Source organism: Anguilla rostrata, chromosome 12 (assembly GCF_018555375.3).
Source record: "Anguilla rostrata isolate EN2019 chromosome 12, ASM1855537v3, whole genome shotgun sequence".
Taxonomy (NCBI): Eukaryota; Metazoa; Chordata; class Actinopteri; order Anguilliformes; family Anguillidae; genus Anguilla; species Anguilla rostrata.
In genome coordinates, this window is record NC_057944.1 from 11,130,099 (window position 1) to 11,148,133 (window position 18,035).

At 39.4% G+C, this 18,035-nt stretch overlaps 1 protein-coding gene across 4 annotated transcripts in view; it reads left to right on the forward strand.

The window, feature by feature from the left end:
• LOC135236071 (opioid-binding protein/cell adhesion molecule-like) overlaps positions 1-18,035 on the forward strand; it is a 296,427-nt gene that overhangs the window by 256,430 nt on the left and 21,962 nt on the right. For all 4 annotated transcript variants that reach the window (XR_010324505.1, XM_064302241.1, XM_064302240.1 and 1 more), the window contains one exon: positions 1,519-1,644. Coding sequence is in view for 3 of the 4 variants with exons in the window: in XM_064302241.1 (XP_064158311.1) it covers positions 1,519-1,644 (126 nt within the window). In the remaining variant the exon portion in view is untranslated. The remainder of the gene's footprint in view (positions 1-1,518; positions 1,645-18,035) is intronic.

Consider the following 18,035-nt stretch of genomic DNA (forward strand, 5'->3'; position numbering starts at 1 on the left):
CCTGTACAACAATTCAATGGCTTTACATATTTACAAAGAAGCTTGAGTTAATCACACATTCCTTTCACAGGTTTGAGTCTGGTCCCAATCAGAGGTTACTGGGGGCCAAATGATTCATGATAAATCAATGAAACCCACAGAGCACAGAAGAGGCTCTCCTCTAACGCAGGCCTCAGAAATCCTCCAGAATCAATTACCAGCCAAGTCCTTCACTGTGTTCAGTTGAAAGGCCTCACATCTCTTACATTTCCAGACTTTACTGAAATTATAAATCTGTGATGTTCTCACTCAAAGGAGGAGCTTTGAATTTCTGGGCCATATCTCAAAAACGGGAATGAGGCCTTCCCTTCGTCTCCTTTGAGGGAAGCGTTCCGTCCTGGATAAACAGATGCAGCTGTAATTCTGTGGGTGGGCGTGTTGTGTTGATATACCTTGTCCTTGGCAAACATTCACACGGAAAAGCACACCGTCATGTGCTTGTCCTATAGTATTACAGTATCATGTGGACTGGCAAGTATCGATGTCATCGTCTGATCTGAATGAGGCACTACATAGTGTTTTAATCAAATGAAAACAAATATAATATCACTTTTAGAGTGACATTTTAATCATGTAAAACATGTTTTCACACTATGTTCTCACAGTGAGGTGGGTGATTAGTTCTTTCAGCAAGAAGCTTAGTCACTACCCCTGTGCCTTTTAGATGTTCTACAGGATCTCCAGAAGTGTATGATTATTGTTATTATTTTTATTATTATTATTTAAAGGAATTATTGTGTTTCATAATGTAAGAATTGGAATTACTGAATGCTTTATGTTCTTTCTTCAATTAAGCATGAGAAGATATGTGTCAAAATCTTTTCACGTCTCAGTACTTAGCGGACTATATACATAAAAGTAAGATTTCCTCTGGGCATTTGTTTGCGCTGTGTTTTTGTTTTTTGTTGCACTAACAGAGGTTGAGTCCCTGCCCATATCCCATATTTATGATTTCCCCTTAGGTAGCTCAGATCTAGTTGAGGGAATTCCCAAAGCTCTACATTCAGTAGCTTCTTAGTGATGAACCAATCACAGCACCGCAGATATTCCCCATACTGTTCCTAACCCAGTTTCGTAAAGAAGTGTAACTATTGTGGAATTGAGTACTGCCCTTTCTTATTTAGACAAACACTGAAAGAAACAAATGAATCCCAAAACTAAAATAAGTAATTAGAATGACATTTTATTGACTTGTTACCATATATTTAAGAGAACAGTTGTAATCTATCTGTGGTTTGTTTCATTCTAAATTTTGAAGAGCAAAAGGAAACTAGAGTTACCTTTTTATGTTTTGCTGAATTTTGAGTCCAGACCAAAATAAGATAGATAAATAAATAAATAAATAGGTCTACTGCACTACATTCACATTACAAGTTTGCACCACATGTAAAAATAACATTTAAACATTTTTAGATCTGTTTCATCACCCAAAGCACAACATGCACATTCACATTTGTGCGTCTTTTTTTCCCTCCGCAGTTCCAGCCAAGATTTCTAACGTGTCTGCTGACATCACCGTGAACGAGGGCAGCAACGTCACCCTCATGTGCCTGGCCATCGGGAGGCCGGAGCCCACCGTCATATGGAAACACCATTCACACAGGGGTAAGACATTGCCTGTTCCGGAGAGGAGCCTTCGTCTTTCTTTGAATTCATACCGTCATTTTGAGCACAAACTGTGCTCTTTCTAAGATGAGGCTGAACACAAGAACCAAAAGCACTGCTGAAAAGCCAAGTCAATAGAAAACAATGGGACGGTTGCAAAGAACGTACCATTGAACGAATCATTGTTGCAAAGCTGAAGAGTACAAAGCTGGTGGGGATTTGAGAATTTAAATTTGATTTTTGAAGAGTCTTATAGCAAGTGCCCAGCATGTGGATTGTTAGTAGTTTTGAGGGGGGGGGGGTGTATTTTCTGTGTGCGTTTTCCTTCATGTTGTTGGCTTTTGGAATAAAAATGGGATTTGTAGAGTTTGCGCTCAGAGCATTGGGTGCCGCCGTGTGGTTTGTTAGTCGGTGGATGTGCTCAGACTGCTGCGTGGAGTCGTGTGCCACGGGCATTCTAGATCTGCGGAGAGGATTATTAATGTTATCGGGGTCTTCAAATGCAGCCTCGGCTGTCCCCAGGAGCGCCTCCTGATTCGAAACGGGGAGTGTTTTGAATGTGAAATGCCTAGCTGAAACACGCAGCAATGGGAAAAATAGATCCCATGTCTGGTTAAAATCACACGTCGATCTAATTAAATTAGGTCGGCCTGAAGGAAAGTTTTCATTGGAAAGGAGTAAACTTGGACGTGTGGAAACGTGTGGCTTTCCATTTCAACGGTTGTCGAGGACCCAGAGAGTGCATTTTCATTTAACTGTTATCGCTGAAATTCTAGATTGATATGGGCCAATAGTTTTGCCAATAGTACGTGATGAAATCACTCTTGCGACAGGTGGACAGCAGGCAGAAGCTATGATTTGTCTGCTAATGCTTCTGGCAGTACGGGTATAGTGCATTATCTCAACTGACATTTTTATGAGAGCATTAATGAAGGACATTGCAAGTAAAGAAGGTTATCTGAAAATTGCTTTGGACAGGGTACTAGTGAACCAAAACTGATTTTTATTGCATTTGTTACTGACATGAGCATTCGTTAGTGTTTGAGTTTTGAACGTAGCTGCTGCAGTAGATCATTTTGATTTTTTGATGCGTCTATTAACATGTCTATTTGACCATTTCCATTTTGCATCAGCCTACTGTCATTACCACACCTGTCAGTTGATCAAAACCAATAAATACTACTATTTATAAAGTAGCTCAGTGAAAGTCCTAAAGCATGCAGTTCTATTCTTCATATTCTTCTATATTCCTCATGCAACGGACCAGCTTTCTTTTTTGCACAGGTTGTCAGCTGTGGATGTTTTTCTCAGTGAGGCAGTTGGGGATCTGTGCACGCTGTAATTTTGTATTGTGATGGTGTGATTGACAGCCCTGCTGTACCAAAGGCTGAGGAGACTGAAGCTGGCTTGGCAAAGCTGTTGATGAGTGGCAATCAGGCTATTATCCCTCCCTGGACAGGAGCAGAATCCCGCTTTCTGCGATATTTCTGTCTGATATTTTTTGAGAACACGGCTGTGTGATGGCACTTGGTCACGGTGGAATAAAGGTGTGTGTGTGTGTGCGGGTGTAGACATGTGTGTGTGTGTTTTGGGGGTGGGTGGGGATTACACACGGTTCAGACCTCCAGTGAAACAAAAGGATTATTGGAAATAATGGCAACCATGCATATACAGTATATTCATGTTTTTGCATTATTTGTGCATGTGTGCGTGCCTGCCTGCCTGCGTGTGCTTTGATTCCTTTATTCCAGAATGGGACCCAAATCCAGGAACCCTAGCTGTGCAATATGACCTTATGCAATACAATCTAAACCATAAAATGGACTCAGCAGGTGAAATTCACTGAAACGTTACAGGCAGCGGTTTTACAAGCTGGGGCTACACTTTTCTAAATGAGCTAAACTACTCTTGTGGTTGAGGTAAGGAGAGCAGCCAGCAGGGAGTTGCAGTGATTCAGACCTAACAGTACGAGGACTGAGAGCAGGATGCAGGAGCTGACAAGCTGATTGCGAGGAGTAGTCTGATTCCTTTTTCTTTCTGAGGTAGAATGTTCAGGCCCAGTTTACTGAGGGGGTGTGAAGGACAGGTTGTCCTCAGGGTGACACAGAGGCTCCAGTCATTGGGAGTGGTGGACTTCACAGATTCACTGCACATATGCTGTCTGTAAGCACTTACTGGTAATCCATTCATTTCCCCTTTCACTTCTTAAATCATATCAATGATAAAGCATAAACCACTAAATAATTTCACGATTCCCTTATATCTCAGCAAATAAATAAATGAATAAATGAAACGTACATGCATAAAAGGTGTATGTTTACAACAAACCATTATGGTCTTTGCCTGTGGACAGACCAATATGAACAAAATGAGAAATCTAACTGTTTATAATACAGTGGCATATTGCCAGACAAAACAAACAGGGTTGGTGGAATTCATCGTGTCTGTGGTTTAAATGCAGTTGAAACGCAAACTTTTTTTTTTTTAGCTCTTATGCTGTTTAGGATTTTAAAGAAATCTGTCAGGCCCCCTCTGCTCCAGCCAGAAAACTGTGCGAGGAGCAGCCAGAAATGAATACGCTTGTCTCCCTCACAATTAACCATGATTGTAAAACTCATGATGGATGGCTATGTAGTTGAGGGGGAAAAAAACAAAAAAAACATTAATATGCACCTTGGCTAGGCAGATAGATTTTATAATGGACATTAAATGTTTGGATTCCGATAAAAAATTCCTTCTGCAGTCTCCACTTCTCTTCTTTGTCAATGAATATATGCCTATTAAAGTCTAACTATTAAGCGAGCATTAGCTGGTTAACCAGCGGGGTGGATGTTATCGTTGATTTGAGAGAACAATAGAATATGATTGAACGGATTGCTAATGCCTGAGAATGTGCTGGCAACCAATTTCTAAGATTTTTTTAAATATATATATTTTTTGGTTTCTCATATAGTCACATATGAGCTGTCAGAAGCAAATATTTTTGTGGACCCACGAGACTGTTAAGTCATTTTCAACAGTATTGAACCCCAAGCTCTCACTCAATCTAAAAAATGTGACCCTTCTTCAATTGTAAGTCCTGTATCTGTTTCGTGTATCTGTTTTGCTGTTCCTTTAGTGATATTGATATTTCAGATTTTTGTCCTTGTAAATATCAAATAATTACTTGACTTTCAAATGAGTGTGTTCACCTGGAGTATGTGTCCATCATTTCTATAATATGAAACAACTCTTTCTCTTGCCCAAAAAAAAAAAAAAAGTGAAAGGCTTGATTATGCATGTCTAAACACAGATCATTATGTAATTTCCCATAGTGTTAATTTAGTGATATATTTTACTTTGGCCTTCTTGAACCCAACCAATATTTTTGGACGTTGTTTAGGGACTGTATGTCTAATCCAGTGAACTGCACAACAATTCATAGAGTAACCATTTGCAAGTGTGCGTGTGTTTGTGTGTGTGTGTGTGTGTGTGTGTGTGTGAGACCGAATATGATGGAGCTTGTTCCATTTATTGTTTACTCAGTCTGACTTCCTGTTTACCAAATTGCACTGAGTGGAACAGGGGGTGAAGCAGAAAGCTTAGCTTACATGAGGTGTCACTGTTCCTTCCAGCAAAGTCAAAGCACCCATTTTTCTAGCCACAGTTGGCAAAAGGGAATGTACGGCGAGTGGTTGTCGTGATAAATCATCGACAACTTGGCTAATTATACTTTGATCATTAATAATGTAAAGGGGGGGAAATTGTGATCTGCGTAAGTTTTCCCTGGCATGTAGGTCTGTAAACTGTGAACGTGTGTGTGTGTGTGTGTGTGTGCGTGTGTGCAGTGTTGTGAAGGGGGCGGGTGCTGGGGTTGGGGGGTGTTTGTTATGGTGGAGTATGATTCCACTCGATGTGATTAGCTCACTTGGGGGTTTGCCTGGTCAGATGCTGGAGTAAGAAAGCCATATAGTGTGTGTGTTGACGCACAAAAAGCCACTTTGCTGCAGCTCATTAGTGTTTCATTTAAAGTTATTCAGGATGAGGCTTGACTACATTTTAAATGTTCCTAATTTATCTTTACGTGTCCCTCAAACTACAGCTGCCACCTTGCTGCAGGTGCTATATTTTAACTGCATTTATTTAATTTTGTTATATGGGTCACACTTAGCCTAAACAAAGCTAGGCACGCCTTAATTATTCATGATTTAATATCTTTACAAAACATTCACGCAATGCTTAATGAAGGAAGACATGGCACATGCAGTGTTCTGACCCCATCTGAACCCAGACTCTCATCTCATTTTTTATACATACACAGCATTTACAATAAGCAATTAGAGGCTATCAATTGCTTAGCGGCCTTAGCCCATAATTGAAAAGACGTTGAAATAAGTCCTGTGTGGTGGAAGGGGGTTGATTAGCAGCCAGGCACAGTGGTGCACCAGTGAAGTCATCCTCCTGCAAACAATGTCAGCAACTTCCCAGCATCCCCTGGGGTGTATGGGATGACGGGAGCCTAAGCACAGGGTGTGAGTGCATTAGGGCTTAATGTTATCCAGTTACATGTCGATACCGTAATCCATCGTTAGACATCTGGGGGGGGGGGGGGGGGGAAGTGGTAGCATATTGTGAGACTGAATTATGATTCCGCCTTTCTCCTTTAATGTCTGTTAATTTGCCTGTAAATGATTTCAGACAGGGTGCCAAAGGAGGAAGTGCGCAGGCTGACCCTTTCTAGGCATCGCCATAGCGTCCGACCCTGTGCACTCCAACGGGTCCCAGATTAACTGAAAATATTTAAGTCTTAATCAGACTATTAATTAATTTTTCATACATGCCATTACAATCTTGGAAAATGTACTCTTAAGTCCACCTTCATATTTTCCTCCATATGAAGCATTTCAAGTATCCTTGTGATGCTTCATAACTTTCATTTCCAAAAATGCTACTTCATCCTAAGCAGCTGAATAAATAAATACACATGAATCATTTTTAAATTAATATTCAGAACAATTTTTTATATGTTCATTTTGGTTATTAATGTGTGTGTGTGTGTGTGTGTGTGTGTGTGTGTGTGTGTGTGTGTGTTTGAGTATACCCCTCTCTGTCTGCATTCTATTTTTACTGAAGGAACTTACAGAACAAAATCTGCACCATGGAGAACTTTCTCCGGAAGGATAATGGGGCTTCTCGATATGGAAGCAGCTTATGAGGGAACTAAGTGGGGGTGGTTTTGAGGAGGAGGTATTCGTGCTGGCGTATGATGCTAGGTCATGAGCAGAGCAGGCAGATAAGGATGAGATACAGTCCAGACGCTCCAGGCTTAGCACATCAAGGGGAAAGAGGAAAGACTTCCACACGGCAGGAACTGTATCCAATTGCAGGAACAACTGTTTTTTTCCTGTCTTCATTAAGTATTTAGCTGTCCTCGGAGGGCCACTGGGATGCCAGATATGTCCTTGAATGCCTCTATCTTTTGATCCTAAATGGATCCAACTATTATATTACTTTAGCTACTGTATACTGTGTGTACTGCAGTATTTTATTTATTCATTTTTGTCATCAAGTGCAGAACAGGATCTCTGCTTATTGAAATCATATCATGAAGTACATGCCTGCTTTTAAATAGAATGTGTTCCTGCTCTTGCTGCAGCTTGCAAGGGAAAAAAAAAGAAGTGTCTCAGTTTACAATGTGTTTTAAATGTCTTAGTTTGTGGAGAACTTCTCAGTAATGTATTGGCGAATTCTGAGTTAAGTTGGCTTGCTTCCGTCATTATAATTGCTGCTGCGTGTAATTAGAGTTCTGGTGAGACTGAGCCGCTATTGATTAGTCATTGTTTTTACAAAGGTCACACGTCTTAATTAATGAGGCAGGGAGGCCATTGGCAAAGTTCAGATGAAATCATGACATTATGACATGGGTCTTGCGGAGGGGGTTAGCAGAACAACAAGATCGACGTACGCAGAGAGAATCCATGCAAGGCTCAGAGCAAATGAATGTGAATGTATATGCAATGTGAAACACCATCTCTATTGATTAAAAAAAAAAATGGAAATAGCCATAATAACCAAAGTAAAAGTGAACTCTGGTGGAGAAATGATCTGTAGTATGATATGCTGTTTTTACATTATCTTAATGTTTGCAGAAGCGCTAAACATTCTAGTACAGCTACAGTATGATACATATGTTAGTATAAAGCGTGTGCTTTATACTAACATATGCATGTTATGGCTAATTTAGGCTAAATGTTGTGTATAAAGTCAACCACATGAATATTTAATTCCACATGAACCATCAAAGCAATCCCCGTTTCTTGTCTTTGGGAGCGCAGGTTTCACTAACCATGCCAACTGGTATGTGGTGGTAGGAAATACAAAGCTGATAGGAAGTACTTCCATTCGGAGAACACAAGCACTGTGGTTTGTTGCCTTTGGCAGTCAATACTGGATTAAATGTTAATTAGATTGTATTTGTGTTTTGTTTTCAGAGTGGCAGTCCACATGAACATGATTTTATTAACATTTCAGATGTTATGTGTCAATTATACTATTCATACTATGTCAATCATGATAAGAAATATGAAAAGAACTATGAAGATAAAGTTCAAGTTTAAGTATTTTTAAAATACATTTTAAATGCACTTTTTATTTAAGAGGATACAATGAAAATTCTGTGTACTGGCTGATGTTGAGAATTGTATCAAGGTAAGGTACTAAAATGTTCTCAGTTTTTGTTGAGCATGTCCCATTGAATAGCAGTAGTAGTGGTCTTTGCTTTTTATGTACCGTTATTTTCTTATACTCAATTACAAACTTTTATTGTAATAATACACTGTAATCAACATGTGCGCTTCTACGGTATCACACGTGAGCGTGACACCCCTGGGAGGGAGATGCGGCAGTGCCGGGGAACACCATTGGTTGCCGCATGGAGAGAGAGCGCACCCACACAAAACATGAAATCAAAGAAACTGACACCTTCACCCTTCCCCCTCACGGATTCCAGGAAAAAACAATAAACTAAAACAACAAGCTAAAATAACAAAGACAAAAGAAAGTAAAACAGAGCGACAACACTTTAAGTTCCCCGCTCAGTAGCTGGCCTGCTCCTCCTACTTTTCAATAAACAGAACTGAAATTAAACGCAACTCAAATAAAGAAACACATTCTCGGTGTGAGCTCCCGGTCTCGGCCCCAAACTGTGGAGAGCAGCACACTTTTAAGCACCTGGGGCGATTAGCTAACGCAGCCCAGGTGCGTGTGCTCTCTCCACCAGCCGGCTCAGCTGAGACCAATCCGCCTCTCCGGTGGACTGAATGCCACAGTAACAAACAGTAATACATACAGTATATTTTTATATATATCCTAGCTAGACTTCATGATTCCTGTTTTCTGACCCACTTCCCAAAGAATTTTCTATAACCATGCTGATGAGTTGGCAAAATTAGTAAAATCGTCCAAAAACCAACTTAAAAAAACAAACAATTATGCCACAACGAGTGCTTGTATATTAATGTTATGGTAGAATGCACAATGCTATGCTGAAAAAAAAAACACACTCCCACAAATATGCAGACTTCTCACTCTTTGTAATAAAATCAATCAAATCAGAACTGGCTGATAGGTGTTACAGCAGTGTAAAATGTAAAGGGGTTTTGCGCATGGCCTTTGTAAATACCTACCTCCAATTTCTATTTGCATGTTTATTTCTCAAACGGATTGTTCAAGACAACAAATGACCACTGAATCTTGAAAGGGACATCTTTACATGTAAAAGCAATGGTAAGATTGAAAACGTTTCCATTTTTAGTTGCAGATGTTGATAGTAGATATGACATGGCGTAATGCCACAGAAATTCCTGTTGTGTATTCCGCTGCTCAGTGAGCTGCATTTTATACCGCTGTATTGGCATATCTTCAGGTATTGTTGGCTTTATTTCATTGCTATGACGGAATACAAATTTTTGCCGGTGAAATAATATTTTTGCGAACTACCAGATGGATGCCATTGCCCAGTGTGTTTGGGGCGGTATAGTTGCAGTTGAAACTGCAGGGAGGGGGTGCTTGTTAAATGGACGACCTGTGTGACAATGGTGGCACATAGAAACTTTGTATCTTGCATCGTTGTAGTGTATCGTCTACTAATAAAGCTAAAACACAAGGTGTGTTGTTTCCACTCACAGTTTGGTTGAAGGGGTGATGACTCACTGTCTGAGTTGAGCAATCTGAGCATGCTGGCATGCAGACCACTAGGGGGCTTCTGCCTAGTGGTTAATTTATTACCTCATTGTCAGACTTATAAAGACCACCCCATGTGAACTGCTAGTCATGCCCTGATGAAGGCTGATGTGGCCAAAATGCTTTGGCATTAGACTGGTTTAAAGTTTCTCATCAATATGGTAATTGAATGAAAGCTTTTTAACTTCTCTTCCTCCAATGAGAGTGCTTTGAACTTCACTGAAGCAAGCCCGGTCTAACACTTTTTGTAATGTGGCACTCTTATTTGGTTTTCCACCAGGTCATTACATGGCACTCCTTAACGTAAATAGCCTGCACGTCCAAAGTCACTTTCACCGTGCCTTGTGTCAACAGTGCTGACCATGTGCATCCCTTTACTGCCACGATCTACCCTTGTAGATACATCCAACTGGATAATATGCCTTGTCAGAAAGTATGCATCATCTCAAGCTGTTTCCATGAACATGATCTGGAGTTTAAAAATGCACTAAGCAATGCAGGTCTGCAAACTGTCACACTTTGCCTTGAATAAGAAGTTGCCCCCTCCCAAAATCCGTGTCATTTTTAAGCTCTAAATAGAAGTGGTGCGATTTCAAGTGGTTAGCCCACCCATGATGAGCCGTCCCACAATTATATTTGCTATTCACGATAGCAAACTGTTTGCTGTTACCCATTATAGTGCAATAAATTATACATTTTAAACTCATTGTAAAGATCTTTGTTATTGCTGTTTTTGATATTGTTGCTGTTCTTGTTAGGTAATTTCCTATGGTAAGCCGAGTATAGTTTCTTTAAATTTCTTTTCTGGCTAGCGTTAGCTGTTACTAGCTTGAAAAGGCTTGTCATGTCGCCACTAACTGTGATGTATAGCCAATAACATGCACAGCAGTGTTAACGAAATAATTATTTCAGTTGAAAAGCAGCATCGAAATTTATGGGATGCCATTTAAGAGATAAATGTTCGAGGATAAAACATCCAAGTTTCAAATGCCAGTTTAAATCACAGACTGTGAGAGGAATGATTATGTAAAACACATTCATTTTGTCCACAGAGAAATTCTCCTTTGATCCAAAAATCCACATAAGGGCAAAGGTTTTTCTCTGTGTTACGTCATACTTCTACGGCCTTTGCAATTCAATGACATTCAATGATAATAAAGAAGTTTGAAACCAGTGTTCTATACAGCCTTAAAATTCTGCAAGACCCCACCACCTCTACCTCAGAACCGGCTCATCTGTTTTAAAATCTTGCCAAAAGGATTTTGAAAACATAAAATCAATCTTTTTGTGAAAAAATAATATAAAGTTTTTTGGGGTTTTTTCCATAAAGCTGTTCTGTTTTCATAAACAATTTTAATTGGAAAAAGGATTGGCACTGTCCCATTGCCTCGCCAGCTCCTATTGTCTTATTATTAAACCTATTAAGAGTTCATCTTGGAAATACAGCACATAGCTGGCACGCATTCCACTATATTTATTCATAAGTTATGCTTCAGCCACTGTACAAACAATCAACTTCAATGGCCAATTTCAGTACTGTTACAGTACTCTGAAGAATGGGACCAGGTTAATTAATGTCAGCAGTACCTGCTTTTTAGGCTGAACACCATTTAAAATAATGTGCTTAAAGACCACACTGGCAAATAGATAATCGGGTAATCTATATGATGCTTTTTCTATCAAAACAAAACAAATCAAGCCTACAGCAAAACGATGTGTGCTTTGCATTTGAGGTCTGAAGCACCACTTTCACCTCCTGTATATGTAGATTCATGAAGTTAGTGTTGGGGGTACTGTTTCACAATGGAAACTCCCGACTGTATTCCTGTTTTAGTATTTGGATTCTAAATAAGGTCTATGCTAATCTACTACTGCCTGCTTGAATTAAATCTTCCTGAAAGGTATAATTTGTAGGATTATGCAGCCCTTGTAGACTCTGTGTTTGTAAACCCCACTCACACCTCCTTCGTCCTCAACGCCACCCACACCTCCGTTGAGGACACACCCTCGAGCGCTACACGCAAAATGTCAAGCGAATTGGTGAGGTGGACTGGGATATTGAAAATATCATTTTTAGCAACATGAATGATTCCATATAGATGGTAACAGTAATTGGTCAGTGTTATAATGATCCCTGAGTGTACCCCTTAGGGTATGGGAACGTCATACGGTGCAGCTTTGCAATGCAATTTGTATTAGCTCAATTGGTATTTAGCTATTCTAGGCTTCCTGAAGTACAAACCCCCCCCCCCCCCCCTGGACATTTAGTTAGAATTGGGATTTAAACATTGAATGGTGTGTGAAATAAGTAACATTAGCAGATCATAGCCAGCTACTATACTTGTAAAGTAAATTACGTTTTCATGAAGTTACCCGTAGTCTTTTCGAAGTTATTAGCAACTTTGTTAGTGAAGTTGGCAATACATAACATTAGCTGTATCAAATTCATTTCCCCAGATTGAAATAAATGCAGGTGAATTACCAAACTAGCTAAATTGCAACGATAAACAGTAACAGCAGTTCCCATAGGGGAGGAAGACATCTTGATAGAAGAACAGAATTTGATTTTTTTTTTTAAAGGTACCCAAGCTCGGGCATCTAGCTGCATAAGGAAACCTGCAAAATGTAACGTTCCTTACAGGTCCAACTGAAAATAAGGCCAGCTTCGCATCGCTTTTCATCCTCTTGATAAATTGCAGTTGACACCGAAGAAAAGTAATTCCAAGGTTGACTCTTTTTTGAATTTTTGAATGCACCCAGTCGGTTTGTCTTTTTGCTTCACTGTATCTAGGCTTCTTAGCATCTGCCATTGCATCAGCTGACTAGCAACTAACACTTAATTGGAATCTGATCCCAAACCACAGGCTCTGTAGCCACGCCCACCCCTCCCCACACAGCTATGCCCAGAAACGTCCCAGACACATTTTAGAGTAACAAATACTGATAAAAAGGTGCACAAATACAGCTAAAGTGTGTAAAGACTGAGATTGACAGTGCATCATAGATATGCCTTAGCATAGTTATTTTATAATGTTTTAACATGTAAGAATCCTGCATATTATGCTTTTAAAGACAAAATTATTAGATATTAATTCAAATTAAAGAATAGAAAATGCTTGAGCTATACAGAGATTAATAAATTCCATATTTTCCCATTTAAATTTTTTTATTCATTTGTGATAACGTTCAACAATACTTTTATTTGCATTTTACTTTTTTGCATAAGTTTGTTTCTTATTTGAAATAAATGCATATTTGCAAAAGATTATCTTTGTTTTGTTTTCTCATTGGTATTCATGTATTAATTGATTGAGTTGGAACTATTTAAACACAAATATTGACTCGAATGAATCCAATCAACACCTCTGCTGTGTCTCAGAGGTTTGCGAAATGTATTCTCCTGTTGAACCATGCAGGGCAATTAGCACAACTTTTCTTTGTATCATGGCCTCACGTGACAAGTCGGAGGATGTTTGTGAAAAAACTTGCTATGTTTAGTGCTCGGGCGCTTCAGATGTTTTTCATTTCAGAACGTATAATTGCATCACGTGTAATGTATCTGGTGAGTTCTGCTGTGTGTGCACGCATGTGCGCCTGGGTCTGTGTGTACATGCTAATGCATTTTTGTGTCTATGTATAATGATAGCGTGGGAGTAAAATTAGCTGTTAAAACATGCACTTCCAGTTGTGCAATTGATTAGGAGATTTAAGATTAGCTCTCTCTCTCTCTCTCTCTCTCACACACACACACACACACACACACACACACGCACGCACACACAGTATTTCACAGCTCAGGAACTGCTCTTGGATTCAGAACAGGAGTTGATGATGAATGGATGAGTGGACAGAAAGATGGCAAATCATATCACCTGATTAGATAACAACACACCCCACATGACCCTGTGGATCGGGGAAGTACCCTACAAAGCGACTCCAGTGGTTGCTTGTGTAGTGCTCTGAGGTCAGTGAGAGAAGGCAATGAGTAAACTTTGAATGTATTGATCCGTATTTCATTTTTTTTAAACGTTCGATTGCAAGTTTGACTGGACCTTGGTGTAGACTCATGAGCATTTGGATGGGCTGTACTGTAGCATTTGTCATAAACTTGGCCTGGCATTGTAATTCCTCAATATCCCTGTTAGTTATAGGGCACTGACAGGCATCATTGTTCCTCTTTCAAACAGATGAGTCAGCTGTCAGTCAGCAGCAGGAGTGAGCTGGCTAATGACGTGCCAAGAAAAGGAAACATTGAATGATTTTCTGATTATTATTAAAATACTTGTATTCAAACAACTGGAGGCCAAAACCTCCCACAATCATGAAGGGAAAAAAGTTAAAAAGATTTATTTTTAATTGCTTGGCTGATTAATTTAAACTGCAGCATGCAAATGGAGAACGGGGAAAAAAATGTCAATTACATCTGGGATAATTGGCATTTCCCTCCAATTAAAAGCAAAAATAATCTTTACCTCAGTGCTGCTGGTGTTATATTCTGTCACTTTGAAGATGTCAGAAAGGAACACGTCAGGGAAAGTGTTTCTTTTAGTGCTGTCAACAAACCAGACGTATGCTCTTGCTTGTGTTGATCACTCTTGACGTGTTTATAATCTTGTTGAGTTAGCACGCTATCAGGGAAGGACCAGCGCTAGACCTCAACTAATCATAGAAGTACGTTTCACTTCTGACAGAATATCTTAATTACCATCACGTGTGAATCATGCAATTATTTTAATGCCAAATGCATTTAATAGCTGCATGTCTTAATGTACTCTTGCAGCATATTTGTGAGATATGTTCGCGTCTCTTTCATTGTTTCTGTATAATTTGTATTTAGCTTGTGTATATTGTGTATTAGGACTGTGAGAACACACAGAAATGGACTTGCGTCCGTAGCAACGGTAACTGGAAACAAAGTATCCCTACATCCGGTTTTGGTCGCCATCTTGTGAAATAGGCCTATCAGTTTCAAATTACTTACACAATGTATCCATTTTGATTAGTATACATTTTAAAAAGTCATTTATCTCTTTGTGCACTAAGCAAACTGCATTGGTATTATTCAGAAAACCACACACTCAAAATAGTCAGAACAATATTGTACCCCTGGCTTTGTGCAATGATATGAAGAATGTAACCTAAAAAAAATACAAACATTTCCATCCCATTAAAAATGGGGTCTCTCAACCACAGTTCAAGCTCCACAGTAAAAAATAAAGAAAGATTGTGGAAGGAATCAACTGTTGAGTTCAAGCAATTTTGAGCTAACGAAATCGCTGTGAATATTTTCTGCATGTGTTGACTTAGTGTGGTTTATGCGTTTGTCCTCAAGAGGTTACAGGGGTACACAGTTAAAATGTGTGTTGCATTGACTAAATAAATAAATAAACAAACAAACCTTGAAGGCTGAACCTGATATCACTCCATTTTGCTCAGTGGCTAAAGACTCTCTCTACTTGGATGAAGGTCAACTGGCTCACTGCATATCTCAGCTGTTTAAGCATTCAGTTCCCTGAGCAAGAGTTCCACTACCCCTTCATTAAAAAGTGCCTTGTCTCAGCCTTGTCAGCATTGACACGAAAGTCGGATAACCACCCCAGAATTGCATTATTTTCCAATATTACACAGCTTTGTTGAATGCCCAATTCTGATTGGGTACAATATTTACAGGTGGATAACTTTCGGACCATAACTTTCGACACAGGTCTGCATACATGAGAATATAAATGTAGCAGAAGTTTACCTACCTTCTGTTGCCAGCAGACTCTGGTGGCAACATTCTGCCAGGGCCAACCTAGAAGCATATGTCTATGATATTGCTGTTCACCTTTTTTAGTGTACCAGATTTGGTTATGTACAGACATAGCCTAGCTGACAATAGCTTGATTGCCTGAGCTCCAGTTAGATAATTCTCTGGTTATGCCCTGCCAGGCCTGTAATTCCAGCAGTGTGTTTGGAGACATTTAGTTGAACTTGAGCAGATAAGATGCCTTTGTACACTTCAGAATTCATTCTGTTTCTGATATCAGTAGTGAGAACATAAATTAAGACAAGCTAACCTGTGGCAACCATTCAAACCATACCACCCCCATCACCATGTTTCACCGATGAGGGGGGTGCTTTGGATTTTGGGCATTTCCTTTTGGCTGTCATCACTCTCATACAAGTGAAACTTGGTCTCATCTGTCCTCTAGACTTTTTTTTTTACAAGAACTTTGCAGTCTCTTTTAATTACTTCTTAGCGAACTGTAACCTGGTTGACCTAATATATATAATCTGTGCAGATAATCAGACTTACAGTGCATAACCTCTGGCTAGCTTTTCTTATTTGTAAATAAATGTCATCTTTGAAACAATTGAGTCTAAGGTGATCTGGAATGCCTTTTGCCCAAATATGTATGTATTTAATGACATCATAATCTCCCAGTAGTAATCTAGGCTTTGTGCAAACACTTGTGGAACGACGTGATGGGACTGCACTCATGTTTGGGGGCCCCCCATGACTCTGTGGGTGCAACCTTTGTGCACGTCTGCCAAAACCCAAAACAATGGCCTCAGGCAGACAGCCAATAAATCGGTAATCACTCTCAAAACTGCTCGGGTAAGAAATTTAATTAGAATAATTGATTGGCAGCAAACAATCAAAGCGACTCCATAATTACACTGGAAATGCCTCAATGTTGACTTGGGCTTGAATGAAGATAGACGTTAAGTGATTTGTTTTCATTTTCATCAGGGTTTTACAGATTGGAGCACAAATAGAGAAGGGACCCAGGGACTTCCTCTGCTGATAGATGTCATCGAATGGGATAACTGTGGTGACCTGTTCTTCATCCGAGCTCTCCTGAGGATTTGAGCAGCTCTATGAAGTGATAGTTATGCATAAATGTATAACTTTTTAAAATGTCATTTGTTCATGGCAAATATGGGCATTATAATAATTTTAGAGAGTTCATTCCATAGAATTTCAGTAATAGTCTGGTTCCACCAATATATGCAGGTTTCTTTCATAGAATTTTCATGAAAGATTAGCTGTACAATTTTTTTCAAGACCTGTTCTCTCTTCACACATACTTATTACATAAGCTGAACCTATTCAGTTTTTTCTAACTTAATTCAATAGTGGAGAGCTAGCGGATGTAGTCTGCCAGTGCTTCATGGGTGTTCTCAACGTGTTAGCTTCTGACAGGAAATTGATAGTTACGGCATACTGTCCGATAGTTTGGGTAATGACACACAAATTCAGTGGGATTTGTCAAAAGGTCAGGAAATGTGCTTTGAACGTAATGAACGTAATGTTTCATAACAACAACTACCAATTGAGTGAATGAACAATGGCCTGCTTGAAATATGAAAGCTATAAAGTAAGCTTAATTACATGAAAACAATTGTTTTAGCGGAAATTTGGTCGCAGCCATGGAAACAACGATTTTCATAGTTGTTCTGAGTTTTCACACTAGCCCCTTGCCATTTGCAGGCTTTTGTGAGCCAAACGAGATTTTTCAAAGAACCTTGATCGGAAAATCTAGCCGATCCGCCTTGTTAAACGCAAGTGAACTATCACTCAAAAGTGAGACACACTTTCTGGTTTTATTGTCATTAGCTTTTCACAAGCAGGTTGCAATTTTCAATTTTTTAGTCAAAGTGACTTACAGAAAGTGCATTAAACATGGTAAGCTGAAGCTCGTAGTAGGTATGCTGTATGCCATGTTATATATTCCAGTACATACTACTTGTACTAATATTTATGCTGTCTGAATTGCCCGACTGCTGTGCAATTGACAAAATATGTATACATTCTAGTAATGTTAAATGTGCTCTGGGAAATCAAAAAGGCACTGCTGCCATTATTGTGATGACAGATTTGTATGTTCTGCGGACTTCACACACTCCATTAAGACACGGTGAATGGGATTCTTTTGTCAGACTGCAACAGCCTTCCCTCTTAAAGTACTGTCTGCCATTCAGAGTCTGCAAATCATGTTCAGCTGCTGCTTACAATGCTGAAAATGTGTTTGGCTCCTCTAAAGTATGTTGTATCACACCTAACCGACCATATTCTCTTTATTCATTCCTGCAAATCGGTGTGGCGTCTCTATTCTTCCCACACACAGTGTTTTCCCTTTGTTCCCATTTTCCAGCTGAAAAAAATAGAACTGTTGTGAGAGTTG